The 16,489-nt window shown below is 33.6% G+C and overlaps 1 protein-coding gene across 1 annotated transcript; it reads left to right on the forward strand.

Moving 5' to 3' along the window:
• Nucleotides 1-642: 642 nt before the first annotated feature.
• Nucleotides 643-14,761, forward strand: LOC103833479 (Fanconi anemia group D2 protein homolog). The gene is made up of 32 exons (XM_033277806.1): nucleotides 643-2,809; nucleotides 2,905-7,426; nucleotides 7,509-7,932; nucleotides 8,015-8,266; nucleotides 8,344-8,556; nucleotides 8,636-8,767; nucleotides 8,854-8,983; nucleotides 9,071-9,117; nucleotides 9,194-9,295; nucleotides 9,380-9,487; nucleotides 9,608-9,750; nucleotides 9,854-9,948; nucleotides 10,047-10,125; nucleotides 10,226-10,274; nucleotides 10,350-10,430; nucleotides 10,679-10,774; nucleotides 10,851-10,954; nucleotides 11,093-11,549; nucleotides 11,734-11,775; nucleotides 11,861-12,065; nucleotides 12,146-12,279; nucleotides 12,424-12,604; nucleotides 12,689-12,924; nucleotides 12,998-13,093; nucleotides 13,207-13,302; nucleotides 13,388-13,420; nucleotides 13,529-13,657; nucleotides 13,761-13,821; nucleotides 13,909-13,964; nucleotides 14,044-14,100; nucleotides 14,174-14,294; nucleotides 14,429-14,761. The coding sequence occupies exons 2-32, from the start codon at nucleotides 7,065-7,067 to the stop codon at nucleotides 14,569-14,571; spliced, it is 4,464 nt and encodes a 1,487-aa protein (XP_033133697.1). The 5' UTR covers nucleotides 643-2,809; nucleotides 2,905-7,064; the 3' UTR covers nucleotides 14,572-14,761.
• The last annotated feature ends 1,728 nt before the right edge of the window (nucleotides 14,762-16,489 follow it).

Raw genomic sequence — 16,489 nt, forward strand, 5'->3', positions numbered from 1 at the left:
AAACTTACAAGTGAATCTTTGATGGCATTAAAAGCACAGCATAACAAGGGATAAGCTAATGTTGCAGTTTTTGTGTGATGTTTGGGTGGCAAGATTACAAAGACCTTTGGAGATAGCAATAACGGTTGGATGAACAAACGTTGCGCTTGCTTAGAGGGAGACCAACTTGATCAATCTGGTTTGGAGGTCTATAAAGACACTGAACCACTTTCCAAGACTTTCAAAGTTTGAGTTTGATCACGTACGAGACGTAGGCTTAACCAGCTTGCAATAGCTAGTTCCTTCAGCATTGAATTCATGTATAACAAATAGTTAATGAAAAATTACCAAAAATATCACATTCATAATATCATTTTTCATGTTTACACTAACCACTTTGACATTCACTTTTAAAGAGAGAAAACAGAAGTTGAACAAAAAAAGAGAAAAAAAAACATTTATATTCATAGGGTTAACTAATCTAGAGCGGTTTAGAGTTGAGAGCTGGAATAAATTTTTTAGAATGTGAAACTTAGGATTCTAATAAATAAATAAATAAATAGTTAAAAAAATTATTATTTTTTTAAAAAAATTAGAAAATATTTTCAAAAATAATTTTCAAATTTCAAAAAGAAATTATGAAAAAATAATTTCGAAAAAAATTATAAGAAAGTTTGAATTTGAAAAATTATAATTCGAAAACATAAAAAAAATATTTTTTATTTTTTATTTACTTGATAATTATTTATTATATATATGGAGTAATGGTATAAGAATCTTTTTTCCTCTTATAAAGAATGTATTTTTGAAAATATATTTTATTAATGGTAAAAATGAATAATAGTACCAATAGTGGTAAACATGCAGATCCCCCATATTTAATAGGTAATACCATAGAAGTCCTTTTTGTAGTCCTTACCATTCATGTTTTCGGTTCGGGTGTGCGTCTATAAAAGGGACTACAAAAATGACTTCTATGGTATTACCTATTAAATATCGGGGATCAGCATAAAGTTTTAGGTATGTGTATTTCGGGTAGACAAGTTTTAGACATATATATACATATAGATTTTAGACATATATATACATATAGATTTTTGGGATCTTCATAAAGTTTTGTATATATATATGTATATATATGGTATGTATATTTCGGGTAGACAAGTTTTAGACATATATATACATATAGATTTTTGGTTCGGCTTTCGATAGATTCTTGTATGTTCTGGATCAGTTTTGTTCTGAATGTTTAATATGTACCAACAAAGAACCAAATTTTTTGAAAACTTTAGTCATTTTTTTACTTGAAATTCAAATTTTATATCTGAATTTTTTATGATAAATTTAATAGAATAGCACTAAAAACTTATATCATAAATATAGTACACAAAAGTCAAAATAATCAAAATGTTTTATTAAAAATGTAAAAAATATTTATACCCCTAAAATTAGGGTTTAGATTTGAGAGGTGAGATTTTAAGGATAGGTGAGGTTTATGATTCAAAAATAAAAAAATTAATACTTAAAATTTAAAATTATAAACAATAGTTTCAAAATGATTTTTTGGATTTCAAAATATAATTTTGAATTTTTTTTTATTTTTTTTTTAAAAAGTTTGAATTGAGAAATGTATATGTCGAAAATATTTATTTAAATAATTATTTATTTTATATATCTATAAAGTAAATGTTGAAATGTCTTATATTTTTTAATAAAACATATTTTGGTAATTTTCTTTCTTGGATACTATTTTGGTCAAAAAATCATTTTAGGTAGAGTTGCCTATTTTTTACGTGTAGTGTAATTTGAATGTAAAGAGAAATTTTTTTAAGATTCATAAATTTGTAGATCAATACCAAATTAGATTATAAAATATAATTGTACTTCTCTCAATCACATTAAATGCAAAATAAAGAATATGTCATTCACTCAGAAGAGACAAATATATTGTTTTGATCTTGATGATAAAATATAATTTTACTTTTTTTGTTGGATCGGGGAAAAAAGGTAATTAGATAGTATTATTTATGTTAACATAAAATATAATTGAGCTGGATAAATAGATATGTAACCGTGAATTTGGACCAAGGCTGGTTTAAACCAATTAATTGGTTAGGCGGTTTACCTATTACACGACTACATTTTTTCAATTCTCGGAACAACACCATCGGTTAAGAATCCTTTTGGGTTTTTTTAAATGGCAAAATATTCATTTTTAATACTCCCTCCGCTCTTAAAAGTAGAATTTTCTAGATTTATTTTTTGTTCCAAAATAATATATTTTTTAAAATTCTAAAGTATTTTTAGTAGTTAACGTTGATAAGTTGTATACTTTAAAAAAACGTTAATTGAAAATATTTGAATTGGTTAAACACTATTGGTTGATAGTTATTAGAAAATGTATAAAGAAATAAATAATAAATTTAATTGTAAATATTTATTATATTTTTAATATGTGTGAATACTCTAGAATTTTTTTTCAGGAACAGAGGGAGTAAAATTTAGATAGTTAATTAATTCTAATTTTTCTTTTTAAAGTCAGATCAATAAAGAGGAGGCAGTATGAGTAGCTGATGGAGTTCTTGAAATACCTTAATGAGAAACTTGTTTCACCTTTTCTATTTTCTTTATTTTAATCTCTAGAAACTGTGTTAAAGCCTCACTTGTGAACGAAGAGGGATTATAATGGTGAAGAGGTAAACTTTATTTCTCTTAAACTCTCTTACATTGAAACTACGATAGCCAACTGGCCAAGGGAACCCCACGACATCCTGAAGAAGACAAGCAAAAAAATTGCAACTCACGATGGAGTCAAGATGAAGGTGGAGAGGTATGTACTCTTGTTATAGTTAACTTTAAAACTTACAAGTGAATCTTTGATGGCATTAAAAGCACAGCATAACAAGGGATAAGCCAATGTTGCAGTTTTTGTGTGATGTTTGGGTGGCAAGATTACAAAGACCTTTGGAGATAGCAATAACGGTTGGATGAACAAACGTTGCGCTTGCTTAGAGGGAGACCAACTTGATCAATCTGGTTTGGAGGTCTATAAAGAGACTGAACCACTTTCCAAGACTTTCAAAGTTTGAGTTTGATCACGTACGAGACGTAGGCTTAACCAGCTTGCAATAGCTAGTTTTTTTCCTTGAGCATTGAATTCATGTATAACAAATAGTTAATGAAAAATTACCAAAAATATCACATTCATAATATCATTTTTCATGTTTACACTAACCACTTTGACATTCACTTTTAAAGAGAAAAAACAGAAGTTGAACAAAAAAAGAGAAAAAAAAAACATTTATATTTATAGGGTTAACTAATCTAGAGCGGTTTAGAGTTGAGAGCTGGAATAAATTTCTTAGAATGTGAAACTTAGGATTCTAATAAATAAATAAATAAATAGTTAAAAAAATTATTATTTTTTAAAAAAAATTAGAAAATATTTTCAAAAATAATTTTCAAATTTCAAAAAGAAATTATGAAAAAATAATTTCGAAAAAAATTATAAGAAAGTTTGAATTTGAAAAATTATAATTCGAAAACATAAAAAAATATTTTTTATTTACTTGATAATTATTTATTATATATATGGAGTAATGGTATAAGAGTCTTTTTTCCTCTTATAAAGAATGTATTTTTGAAAATATATTTTATTAATGGTAAAAATGAATAATAGTACCAATAGTGGTAAACATGCAGATCCCCCATATTTAATAGGTAATACCCATGTTCGAAAACGCGGCGAGTTGAGCCGATTTCTCGGCGTTTAAGCGCTCCACGGAGCTTGGCCGTAGCGTTTATACCTTATTCGGATTAAAAATCGGACCAAAAAAATTCTGGGTTTTTCTTGTTTGAAATCGATAATTTCATCATGAATCTGTGACATTTTGTTATTAATAACAAAGAAACAAAGGTCAAGTGACTCAAATCATCAAGAAAATTGAAGAAATAAGTTAAAAAAAAACTCTGTTGCGGCTGGGATTAGAGCTGCAGCCTTGTAGGTCAAAGGAGGAAGATGAAATACAAAATTACATTTTTACCCCTCATTTAAAAAACGACAAAAAATCAATTAAAATCACCAGTTTTGGGCATTGAACTCTGAATTCTTGACTTACCACAACCCAAAAACCACCAGGCTACAACGATAACTTTGCTTGTTTATTGAAATATATTATATATAACTCAAAATATATTTAATATATTCACAAAATATACTATAGCTTTAAAAAAATCCCCGAGTACTCCCCGATTTTTTTCCGATTTAATGTTAACTCGCTAGGCCCGGTCGGTCCGTACGCGTTGCGCCTAGCGAATTTTTGAACATGGTAATACCATAGAAGTCCTTTTTGTAGTCCTTACCATTCATGTTTTCGGTTCGGGTGTGCGTCTATAAAAGGGACTACAAAAATGACTTCTATGGTATTACCTATTAAATATCGGGGATCAGCATAAAGTTTTAGGTATTTGTATTTCGGGTAGACAAGTTTTAGACATATATATACATATAGATTTTAGACATATATATACATATAGATTTTTGGGATCTTCATAAAGTTTTGTATATATATATGTATATATATGGTATGTATATTTCGGGTAGACAAGTTTTAGACATATATATACATATAGATTTTTGGTTCGGCTTTCGATAGATTCTTGTATGTTCTGGATCAGTTTTGTTCTGAATGTTTAATATGTACCAACAAAGAACCAATTTTTTTGAAAACTTTAGTCATTTTTTTACTTGAAATTCAAATTTTATATCTGAATTTTTTATGATAAATTTAATAGAATAGCACTAAAAACTTATATCATAAATATAGTACACAAAAGTCAAAATAATCAAAATGTTTTATTAAAAATGTAAAAAATATTTATACCCCTAAAATTAGGGTTTAGATTTGAGAGGTGAGATTTTAAGGATATGTGAGGTTTATGATTCAAAAATAAAAAATTAATACTTAAAATTTAAAATTATAAACAATAGTTTCAAAATGATTTTTTGGATTTCAAAATATAATTTTGAATTTTTTTTTTTTTTAAAAAGTTTGAATTGAAAAATGTATATGTCGAAAATATTTATTTAAATAATTATTTATTTTATATATCTATAAAGTAAATGTTGAAGTGTCTTATATTTTTTAATAAAACATATTTTGGTAATTTTCTTTCTTGGATACTATTTTGGTCAAAAAATCATTTTAGGTAGAGTTGCCTATTTTTTTATGTGTAGTGTAATTTGAATGTACAGAGAAATTTTTTTAAGATTCATAAATTTGTAGATCAATACCAAATTAGATTATAAAATATAATTGTACTTCTCTCAATCACATTAAATTTAAAATAAAAAATATGTCATTCACTCAGAAGAGACAAATATATTGTTTTGATCTTGATGATAAAATATAATTTTACTTTTTTTGTTGGATCGGGGAAAAAAGGTAATTAGATAGTATTATTTATGTTAACATAAAATATAATTGAGCTGGATAAATAGATATGTAACCGTGAATTTGGACCAAGGCTGGTTTAAACCAATTAATTGGTTAGGCGGTTTACCTATTACACGACTACATTTTTTCAATTCTCGGAACAACACCATCGGTTAAGAATCCTTTTGGGTTTTTTAAATGGCAAAATATTCATTTTTAATACTCCCTCCGTTCTTTAAAAGTAGAATTTTCTAGATTTATTTTTTGTTCCAAAATAATATATTTTTTAAAATTCTAAAGTATTTTTAGTAGTTAACGTTGATAAGTTGTATACTTAAAAAAAAAACGTTAATTGAAAATATTTGAATTGGTTAAACACTATTGGTTGATAGTTATTAGAAAATGTATAAAGAAATAAATAATAAATTTAATTGTAAATATTTATTATATTTTTAATATGTGTGAATACTCTAGAATTTTTTTTCCGGAACGGAGGGAGTAAAATTTAGTTAGTTAATTAATTCTAATTTTTCTTTTTAAAGTCAGATCAATAAAGAGGAGGCAGTATGAGTAGCTGATGGAGTTCTTGAAATACCTTAATGAGAAACTTGTTTCACCTTTTCTATTTTCTTTATTTTAATCTCTAGAAACTGTGTTAAAGCCTCACTTGTGAACGAAGAGGGATTATAATGGTGAAGAGGTAAACTTTATTTCTTTTAAACTCTCTTACATTGTTTTGATACAATACAAGTCTTTGTATAGAGATATAATTAGGTTTAGATGTCTACGCGAGCTCATCGCTTAGGGATTGGAATCTATTTGCCGTTGTGATAGTGTGAGCTGGAGCTGAGCTTGTTTTTGCTTTTACGGACGCCTGCATTGCTTTCCTGTTACTGACTTTATCCTTCTTGTTTTGTTCGCAGGTACTGCTTGAAGAGGAAGCACTTGCAGCTGTGTCGTTTTGCTCAAGTGAGCTTTTAGACCTCCAAGTCTGAGTGGGTTTGGGCTTCTTATTAATAGGCCCCTTCAAACTTTGCGTGGTAGGAAGGCACACGCCAAGTTTGCTTCGTAGACTTCGAAAGGGTTCTTGCCGGAGAGATTTCGTAAACACATCTGCGATCTGAAGTTTGTTGGAGATGTGTCAAACCTCAATCGCTTTGAGAGCCACTTGTTCTCTGATGCCAGCTTCGATGACCGTTTTCAGAGTTTTGGGACTTCCAAATCTGAGTGGGTTTGGGCTTCTCATTAATAACTTGGAGCTGCTCTAAATATTTGAAGGCTTTTATGCGGTCAACGATTTATTCAACCGAATTGGTGGTTTTCGCCAGGCTCACCCTCGGCCTAGCAATTATTGTCTGATTAATCGGCTAAGCCGACTAGTATTAGAACATGGCTTCCCAATCATCTTTAGCTAGTGTAGTTAGGCTAAACGGCAAATAGTTTAAAACTCTACATGTATTTAGTTACACACTATGCCGTTTTACCTTTGCGTAGACAGATCGCGTGTCGGTGTGAATGATACAATGGCGCTTCGTTGCTGACAAAATTGGCGCTTGCTTCGTCAGGGTTTACCAAAATTTTTGAAAACAAAACATCTTTCACTAAATCGTCAATCGGAGAATCAAGCCGCGAAATCGTCACCGGAAAAAAATGGTGTTTCTCTCTCGCAAAAAGCCTCCACCGCCTCCGCCATCTTCCTCATCTGCTCCGCCTCCGTCGTCTTCCTCAGCTGCTCCGCCTCCCAAATTCCCCCGGCCGCAAAAGAAATCCGCCGATGAACCCGACGCGGTGGAGAAGATGACTGCGATTCTAGCGGAAGCTGGCTGCACACTGAACAACCCGTACGGTCCTCCATGTCTCCCCTCCGATCTCCACGCCTTCCGCCGCCATCTCACGACTCGCTTTTCGTCTTGCTCCGCCAGTTCCGCCGAGAGAGATAGCGTCAGTGATCTCCGCTCAGTTTTCGTAGCTGGATTCTCATCGTACATTCAATCTCCGAGTAATCTTCGTAGGTCAGTTACTCCACTCGAATCCTCGAAATTAAAAACTGATATTCACACTCTGTAACCATTGCTTGATTCATTTGTACTGTAGAGTACTTTCCTCTTCTTCATCAACAAAGAGAGACGACTCATTAGTCCGTAACCTCCTCCTTGTATCCCCCATCCAGCTTGATCTACAAGAAACGCTTCTCGAGAAGCTTCCTGAGTACTTCGACGTCGTTTCGGGATGTTCCCTTGAGGAGGATGTTGCTCGCCTCATCATCAAGCATTTCCGCTGGCTCGACTTCATTGTTAATCCCGATGTGTTCACCGATAAGCTGATGGAAGTTCTATCGATCTCTCCTCCGCACTTGAAGAAGGAGATCATTGGATCGTTGCCGGAGATTATTGGGGATCACATCTCTCGCGCTGTGGTTGATTCTCTAGAGAAGATGCTTCAGGAGGATTCCTCTGTTGTTGTTCCAGTTCTTGATTCTTTCTCTAACCTCAATTTAGATGATCAATTGCAAGAACAGGTGAGAGAGAGTGTCAGCTTTAAAGGTTATGCATTTTACACGGATACTGATGGAATGCCATTTTTTTCTTTCTTTCTTGGAGGCGCTTACAGTAGCGATATCATGTATTAGAACAATCGACGCAGAGCATATGCCGTATCTACTTAGGTTCTTGCTTCTTGCTGCTACTCAAGCAAATGTTAGAAGAATAATCTCTCAGATACGCCAAAAGTTGAAGTTCACCGGAATCTCACAACCTTGTGCTTCTCAAAACAAACTCAAAGGAAAAGTACCTGCGTATAATTCAGAAGGTTCTATTCTCCATGCTTTGAGATCAAGCCTTCGGTTTAAGAATGTAAGTAGGTTTCGTTTTGTAGTAGTTTAAGAATGTTTTGTCATCATTATCTGGCGCCAATTTATGTTCTTTTGTAGATACTCTGTCAAGAAATCATAAAGGAGCTGAATGGTCTGGAGAAACCTCGAGATTTCAAGGTAATCGATGTATGGCTGCTTATTCTCATGTATATGAATGGGGATCCCATCAGGAAGAGCATCGAGAAGATATTTAAGAAGAAAGTGGTTGATGGATGCATACAAGAAGCCTTGCTTGATCAATGTATATGTGGCAATAAAGAGTTTGTGAAGGTGATCATCACAACATTTTTTGATTCCTGCAAAATGTGGGACTATTCTTTTGCAAAATTAACCAGGCTCATTTCTCTAGGATAACTTTGGATCGTTTATTTCTTTGGCTGAACACCTCTTGTCAAGCAAAGAAGAAAAAGCAAGGGAGTTTGGCTCGCATATCTATACTCGTCTTTTTGAAGGGTTTGCTGACAATTATTCCAGACAAGAGGTAGGAAGATGCTAACATTTCATCTCCTGGTATAATAACTTTTAGCATGATTAGTCAACTTTTGTTCTAAGTTGCATTGGTTGCAGATACTAGGTGCCCTAGTGACACATGTGGGATCTGATAACAAATTTGAGGTCAGTTCAGTCCTAGAGATGATGACGGTTCTGGCGAAAAAATATGCACAGCAACTCCTTCCCTTTTCTTCTCACATAAATGGTATTTTCTGGAACTTGTTTGTGTATACGCCCTACGCTGATCATGTGATTTTCTTATTCTAATTTCTGATTATTTCGTGTGATATAGGTATTTTGGACTACTTGGAGGGATTTAATGTGGAAAATTTGCATAAGGTGGCCATTTATCTTTTATAAAATGCCTTGTATTGTATGAAAAAATATATCGTATATTAAGTAAACACAATTGCAGGTCTATGAGGTTTTCAGTCTCCTCGCACTATCAGCTCGTGCAAGTCCTGATTCTTTTCGATCTTCAATTTCGAATGAACTTATGATGATAGTAAGGAAGCAGGTAATGTTATTATCTCACCGTCTTTCTTAGGAAATATAAGTTGATGGCAGCTCACTTTCATTTGTATTACTTTTATACCGGCAGATTAGTCATCCAGATCTCAAGTACCAAAAGATGGGGTTAGTTGGAACTCTAAGGATTGTTTCATCACTTGGGGATGCAACCAGTGTTCCGGACTGTTCATCATCTCAGGTAAGATCGAGCAAGTCCTAGTAGTTGAGTGAAATGATCTTCCGACCACGATTTCCAAGAGTTACTCTTGTTTAGCTGTTGCATTTTCTATGGATATCCATTAAATTTGTCATTTAGCAGGTTTCAGATTGTGGGGAGATTTTGGAGCTCTTAAAGACATCTGTAGACTCTTGCAGACAGTCTAACTTAGCCCTAATTATTTTCTATGATGAGTTCGCTGCCATTCTCAGCCAGAAACTACTTCAGCCAGAAATTATGGAGTGGTGAAGATTTCAGTCATTTTTTTCGGCTATGTTGTTTAGTAGTTTTCAAAGCTACACAGTCTTTATTGCTCTCGTGCGGATGATATTTTATACTGTTCTTCAGGATCGGGAAGCATCTGGGAGAATTTGAGTCACTATTTCTGGCCGATCTTGAAAACGGAGAAATGGCTAATAAGAGTTCATATTCTGGACTAGAAGGTGTAATACATATACTGACCATGGTTCTACTTAAGATTAATTGAATCTCTTCTAAGCATTGTATGGATTGAGGTTCTTTTTTTTTAATTATCGTATAGGGGATCTTTGGATGAACTTGGATGGTAGTATATCACCAATCTGTTTGAACATTTTGGCCCTGGCATCTTCATCCTCAGAGTTGGTTTTATGAGATTTTCTTTGCTCTTGATTAATTTAAAACAGTTCTCTCTGACAACTGAATCACTGATGACTGAATTAAAGATCCCATTACCTGCAGGTCTTGTTGTCTGCAGATTCTTCCTTCAAATTTTCTTTTGCTATCATCTGTAAGATTTTCCTTCCCTTGAAACTCGAGACTATTTCTAGAAACCAAAACAAGCATGAATTTTATTGTTAACAAGGTTGAGAGATTGACAAATGGTGGATCCCTTGCTGGAATTGATGCTCTGCTCGGATGCCCTTTGCACCTTCCTTCTTCCAAGGTGAGATGCAGTGTTCTTTTCAAGAATCATATCGCTAATGCTTTCAACTAGTGACAAGTTTCGACCTGCTCTCTGACTTCTGCATGACTGTAGAAGAAGTTTGTTAGGAAGTTTAAAATTCTAAATTTGAAGCCTGAAAATTCCAAACTGCGTAAAAATGTTTAATAAGCCTGAAAGTCTTCATATTTAACCCTGTCAATACTGTCCCTCCTAACTAATTTTTTGGCTTACCTTCTCAAATGTCAAAGTACTTTGCCGCAGCTGGATGGCAATCTCTGACAACAAAGCAGAGAGAAATCCTCTCTCTCTCTTTATATTATGCTGCAAACTGGATACGAGAACTCGTGAGTGACATGACCTTGTCTCTCTGCATCATTGCTGTGCTACAACTTTTTCATATGTTTTTGCTATCTTTTGCAGCTTAACGCCTTCAGTTCCCAAATTGACAAAAGGGATGGCTGCATTAGTCAGGCTACAGAAAAGGATGTGACAACAAAGCTTCTGATGCGACTCAGAAATCTAATGTATGTTCATGCTACTTTGTCACCATTCAAAGCTTCGTAATGTGCTGTTGTGTTTTACAATCTTGTTAAAGATGTTTTTAGGCGTCATAAAGCCTATTCTATATACAACTCTGATGAAACTAATACTTGGTGAAGCAGATTATTGGAAAGCTTATTGAGCAATTTGATTACGCTATCTCCTCAGTCTCTACCGGAGCTCCACCCTTATTCAGCCACAAGCCAACATACTGACCATCCAGAGAGGAAAACTGAGAAGAGGAAACTACAAGATGATGATGCTTCCCAACGCAAGGGAAACATGAAAAATAAATTGAAAAAATCAAAGCAGTCAAGTGTTGATGAACACTTGCGACAGCCAACTATTTTGGACGCTTTCAAGAAAGCAGGAGTAGTTACAAGTCAAACACAGCTACATGAAAATCCTTCCCCATCATCGTTAGATGGCAGGATAGCGTCAGGGTCAATGCATGAAACTTGTTCTGGTGATGAATCTCTAAGTGTAAAGATTCCTCAACTTTCCCCGGCCCTTGCAGCCCAAAGATTCAAATTCAGGCCTCTTCTTCCTCAATGCCTTTCCATCCTAAAATTTCCAAAGGTCAGCCTAGTGAAACCTTTTAATCTGGGTTAATATTGATATCTACTTCACAAATACTTTATATAAATATCCGACTGAGTTCACAATTAATTTTAGCCTGAGTTTTTAATATCTGTATCAACTGTGGGTGTTATAAAGACTTCTTATTACATTTTTCTTGGAATTTATGGACTTTCGCATACAGGTGCAGAGCCAAAATATACGAAACCCTGAATATAAAGCTGAGGTACCGAGATAAATAGCAAATTATTCTTTTAAATTCTTCTCGATATGAGAAATGGATCTTAACCTCTTCTTGTTTTCTGTGCTAGCTACCCCTGTATTTGTATCTTTTACAAGATCTTCATACCAAGCTGGATAGTCTTGTTCCTCCTGGTAAACTACTTCCTTTCAAACGTGGAAGCCCTCCAGGATATTTAGGGGGGTTCAAATTGGTTGAACTTGTCAGTCAAATAAAAGGACTTTTTCCAAGCCTCAGGATGCATTTGAATACAGCAATGTCCTTACTGATAAAAGGTATGACAAGTAGAGATCTCAACTTACTCAACCTAAAGGTACTGATGTAGCTTGTTCTAATTTGACCTAAATAATAACAGGTGAGGAAACTCCTCAAACTATTTGGAGAGATGAGTTTGCTAAGGCGGGAAATCCGAACACATCCAATATAGTAGTTTCTGAATCTCTGATTTACACAATGGTGTGCAAAGAAGTTTTATTCTGTTTCAGCAAGGTAATTATATCTCATCCGATACCAATTTTGTGATTCATGTGGTTCCTAACTTGAGTAGTTCGATATTGGTTGCATTTATTTCCTCTTAAACTTAACATACAAGTATGCTAACTTCAGTTCCCAAACTTTAACGTTATGTCACAGATGTTGACCCTCCCTGGGTTCGAAACAGACAAATCGCTGCTGCTGGATCTTCTGGAAGCCTTCCAGCCTACCGACATTCCAGTTGATAGCTTCGCGGATCTGCAACCTTTCCCTTCACCTGGAACAAAGGACTACTTGTTTATTGGCGTCTATTGTTTCTTTGAAGATATTTTAAACAACGGTAATTTATTTTGATTTACCTATTATTCCCTGTCATATTTTATCTTATTTTAACTCCCATTAAGACTGTTAAATGTTGCTGCAGCTTGTTCCTTCTCGTTTGATCTGGCCTTCGAATGTCTTCTAACTCTACAATTAGTGGTGACCTCTGCACAAAAATATATTGGTAAGGTATCTGAAGAAGTTACTAAGAACAGATATGTCGGTCCCATTCAGGGTCTTGTACCCAGCCTGCATGCCAAACTGGGAACTTCTGCTGAGAAACTTCTCAGGCATGAATGGATTGATGAAACTACTGATAACAAGGGTTTGAAGAACAAAGTATGATCATCTTGTGTCAAATTTCTAGGATATCACAATTTACGGTAGCGCGCTCAATATTGGGTTTCCGCAGGGTGAAATGGTGCAGAACATATTGCGAATATACCTGGAAACCAGTGGATCCACATCTGATTTGCTCGATGAACTTGCTTGTACCATTTTGCCTCAGGTACGTTGTAAAAAAATCTTTCTCTGGCCTTACTTTGATTGACTATTACATCCTACGTCAAGTCATATAAATTAACTCATTTGCGCACTGTCTCCGGAATTTGATTGCATTAGGCCTCTCTATCCAAGTCAACAGGAGAAGAGGATGCTCATGATCATGAATTCCCTACACTATGTTCAGCGACTTTCAGAGGATGGTACAAGACATTGGTAAGGCAAATTCTTAGATATCTCGTATGTATTCCAGTCTCCTGTAATAGACTAATAACCTCATCTTTGCTGGTGATTTATGCAGCATGAAGAAAATCTCGCAATTCTCAACAAACTGGTCAGTTATCCATCTTCGCTCTGTCTGATTCTGCACTGATTTACTACCTTCTCTGTCATACAATTTGATTTCTCGCCTTTTCTGTTCTACCTTGTGGATCCTGATTAGGTGAAGGTTGTTAGCTCAGAGAAACGGCAAAACTGTCAATCTGAAGCTACCGAAGCACACTTAAGAGACATTCAGAAGACTGTAAATGTGATAGTGTCTTTAGTCAACTTGTGTCGCTCGCATGATAAGGTGACGGATTTTCCTTGACATGTACCATTAGCATAGGCACATTGCTTGTGCAAAAACTGTCATATATAATGCAATGATGATGGTGTTATAATGACTTAAACAGGTTACAATCCACGGAATGGCTATCAAGTATGGTGGGAAGTATGTGGACTCATTTCTAAAAGGTATAATATCTTCCATCTTATCACACAAGAGTTGAATTACCTGACCTTTTGTTGGCTTATTAGACATTTGAAACAACAAATGTGCAGTTTTTGATTTCCTGGAAGCACATATTCAAGATCATAACGAATTAGTCATCCAGCTGGTAAGTTGGTGTTCTTCGCCTTTTCCTTTATCTCTCTCTCTCAGCCCACTAAGATCTCCACAACTGACATTTGAATTAGGTCAAAGATCTCCAAAAGGCTACAAGAACATTACAGACTCTTTGTTCTGAAGCTAAGGTTAGTTTCAGAAACCTTTTCTTTTTCCTTGTTAGAGATATAAGATGAAATGACTATGTGAGTTTGTTTTTAGGGTATGAAACAAACAGCCATCACCAGCAAAATACCAGCAACGAAGCGATCTTTAGAGCGCTTTCTGTTTCACGTGAAGGCTCTTCTCCATACAACATCACGCGGCTCCAACTTCTGGATGGGTACGACATAACTGCACGCTAATCTCGAAATCTCGATGGCTTCAATCATTACTGAATGCTGCAAATCATTTATATAGATTCTCTAATATTCAATAGCATTTAAACACTATTGAGTGCGATTTTGTACTTTGCAGGTAGCTTGAAACACAAGGACTTGAGAGGACAAATAGTGAGTTCGCAGGCTTATGTAGATAACGAAACAGATGAGGTAGAAGAAGAAACCATGTCCGGAGGAGAAGATCCCATGGAAGCGGATGAACTTCCCTCGTCACCTTAAGATTGCTAATAACTTAGTTTCTACGTTAATCATTTTTTTATCTTCCTAATTTCCGTAGCTCAGTGAGATTGGATCTAGATGAACACAAAAAAAAACTTATGTTTGTTTCTCACACTATACTTAACACATATATAGTTATTTTTGTTTGTTTTTTTTATCTATAAGAAAATTGCATTACTTTTCCAAGTTACTGGTCATGCCCCCATTAGCTGAAATCTTGAAGCTATAGATTTTTTGTCATTATCTTGATCACTACAAAACTTATATTTGCAATTAGTCTAGTCATTGACCAATGGGCTGTGTATAATATTTGCTCCCGAAAAACCAACCATGAACTGACCCGAAAATCAGTATCCCAAATCCAATTAGACCCGGACTAAATATTTGAACGTGTCCTAAACTGCAATATCCAAAAAACTACTGATATCGAACCTGATCCCATACTGTGAATCACATGAGTATCCAAACATAAAATATCATATATAAATATTAGTTTAAGAATACTTACAATTAAATTATTACCTAAAGTTAAATTTATAAATCAAATATATTACTTAGTTTGAATACTTATGGATAAAATGGATGTTTTGGACACAAAATATCCAAATCAAATTGTATTCATAGTTATTTTAAAATAAAATAACCGTTGTGAACTATATCTAACAAGTATTTTTAGTTGTTTGTGGGTAAGTTTAGATAGTTTGGATATAAAATATCAATAAAATGAGGGTAGTTTGGTTATTTCAGTTAAACTTATTTGAACTTGAAGTGGATATAACGGGTATAATAACAATCTATCAGACCATCTCCAATGACACTTTATAATTTTCTCTATATTTCACTCTAAAATAGAGTAACTCTATTATAGAGTTGGATTTGCTCCAACGGTTCACTTTATAATAGAGTTACTCTATAATAGAGTGAAATATAGAGTAATCTTGTTTTTTCACTCTATATTTGGAGTAAAAAAATAAGATTACTCTATATTTCACTCTATTATAGAGTAACTCTATTATAGAGTGAACCATTGGAGCAAATTCAACTCTATAATAGAGTTACTCTATTTTAGTGTAAATTATAGAGGAAAAAATAGAGTCCCTTTAGAGATGCTCTCAGCCGTAATATCTTCATTCAACAATAGATAACATATATATATATATATTTTATATTTTTAATGTTACTCCTAGATGAATGATTATTTTATCTATTCAATTTGAATATGTTTACCAAAATGAATTGAGAATTAGAACTAGACTCGCTTAGAGCATTTCCAAGGGGATTCTATTTTTTCTTCTGTAATTTACACTAAAATAAAGTAACTCTATTATAGTGTAACTTTTGCTCCAATGATGTTACTCTATAATAGAGTAACTCTATTAGACCATCTCCAATGGCTTACTCTATTTTTTATTCTAAAATAGTAACTCTATAATAGAGTTTGAGTTTGCTCTAATGGTACTCTATTCTAGAGTAGAAAATAGAGTGATGAAAAAAAAAACAAATTACTCTATAGTTGGAGAAACCTATTTTTCATTCTATTACAGAGTGAGAAATAGAATACAATTGGAGCATTTTTTACTCTAAACTCTATTTTATAGTGAAAAATAGAGTGAGGTTAGAGATGCTCTTATAGAGTGAAATATAGAGGAATATCATATTTTACTCTATATTTGAAGTGAAAAAGTGACATCCTCTATATTTTACTCTATAATAGAGTAACTCTATAAGACCATCTCCAATGGTGCTCTATAATCTCCTCTATAATTCCCACTAAAATAGAGTAACTTTATTATAGAGTTGGTTTTGTTCCAATGGTTAACTCTATAATAGAGCGAAATATAGAGCAATGTTGCTTTTCTACTCCAAATATAGAGTAAAAAAACAACATTACTCTATATTCCACTCTATTATAGAGTTA

This window comes from Brassica rapa, chromosome A08, assembly GCF_000309985.2.
Source record: "Brassica rapa cultivar Chiifu-401-42 chromosome A08, CAAS_Brap_v3.01, whole genome shotgun sequence".
Taxonomy (NCBI): Eukaryota; Viridiplantae; Streptophyta; class Magnoliopsida; order Brassicales; family Brassicaceae; genus Brassica; species Brassica rapa.

Excerpts from the sequence above, each read along its gene's own strand:
- LOC103833479 (XM_033277806.1), top strand. The coding sequence starts at position 7,065 with ATGGTGTTTCTCTCTCGCAAAAAGCCTCCACCGCCTCCGCCATCTTCC. Across the intron at positions 8,984-9,070 it reads CTTTTCTTCTCACATAAATG|GTATTTTGGACTACTTGGAG; the intron begins GTATTTTCTGGA and ends CGTGTGATATAG. Across the intron at positions 10,775-10,850 it reads CAAACTGGATACGAGAACTC|CTTAACGCCTTCAGTTCCCA; the intron begins GTGAGTGACATG and ends TATCTTTTGCAG.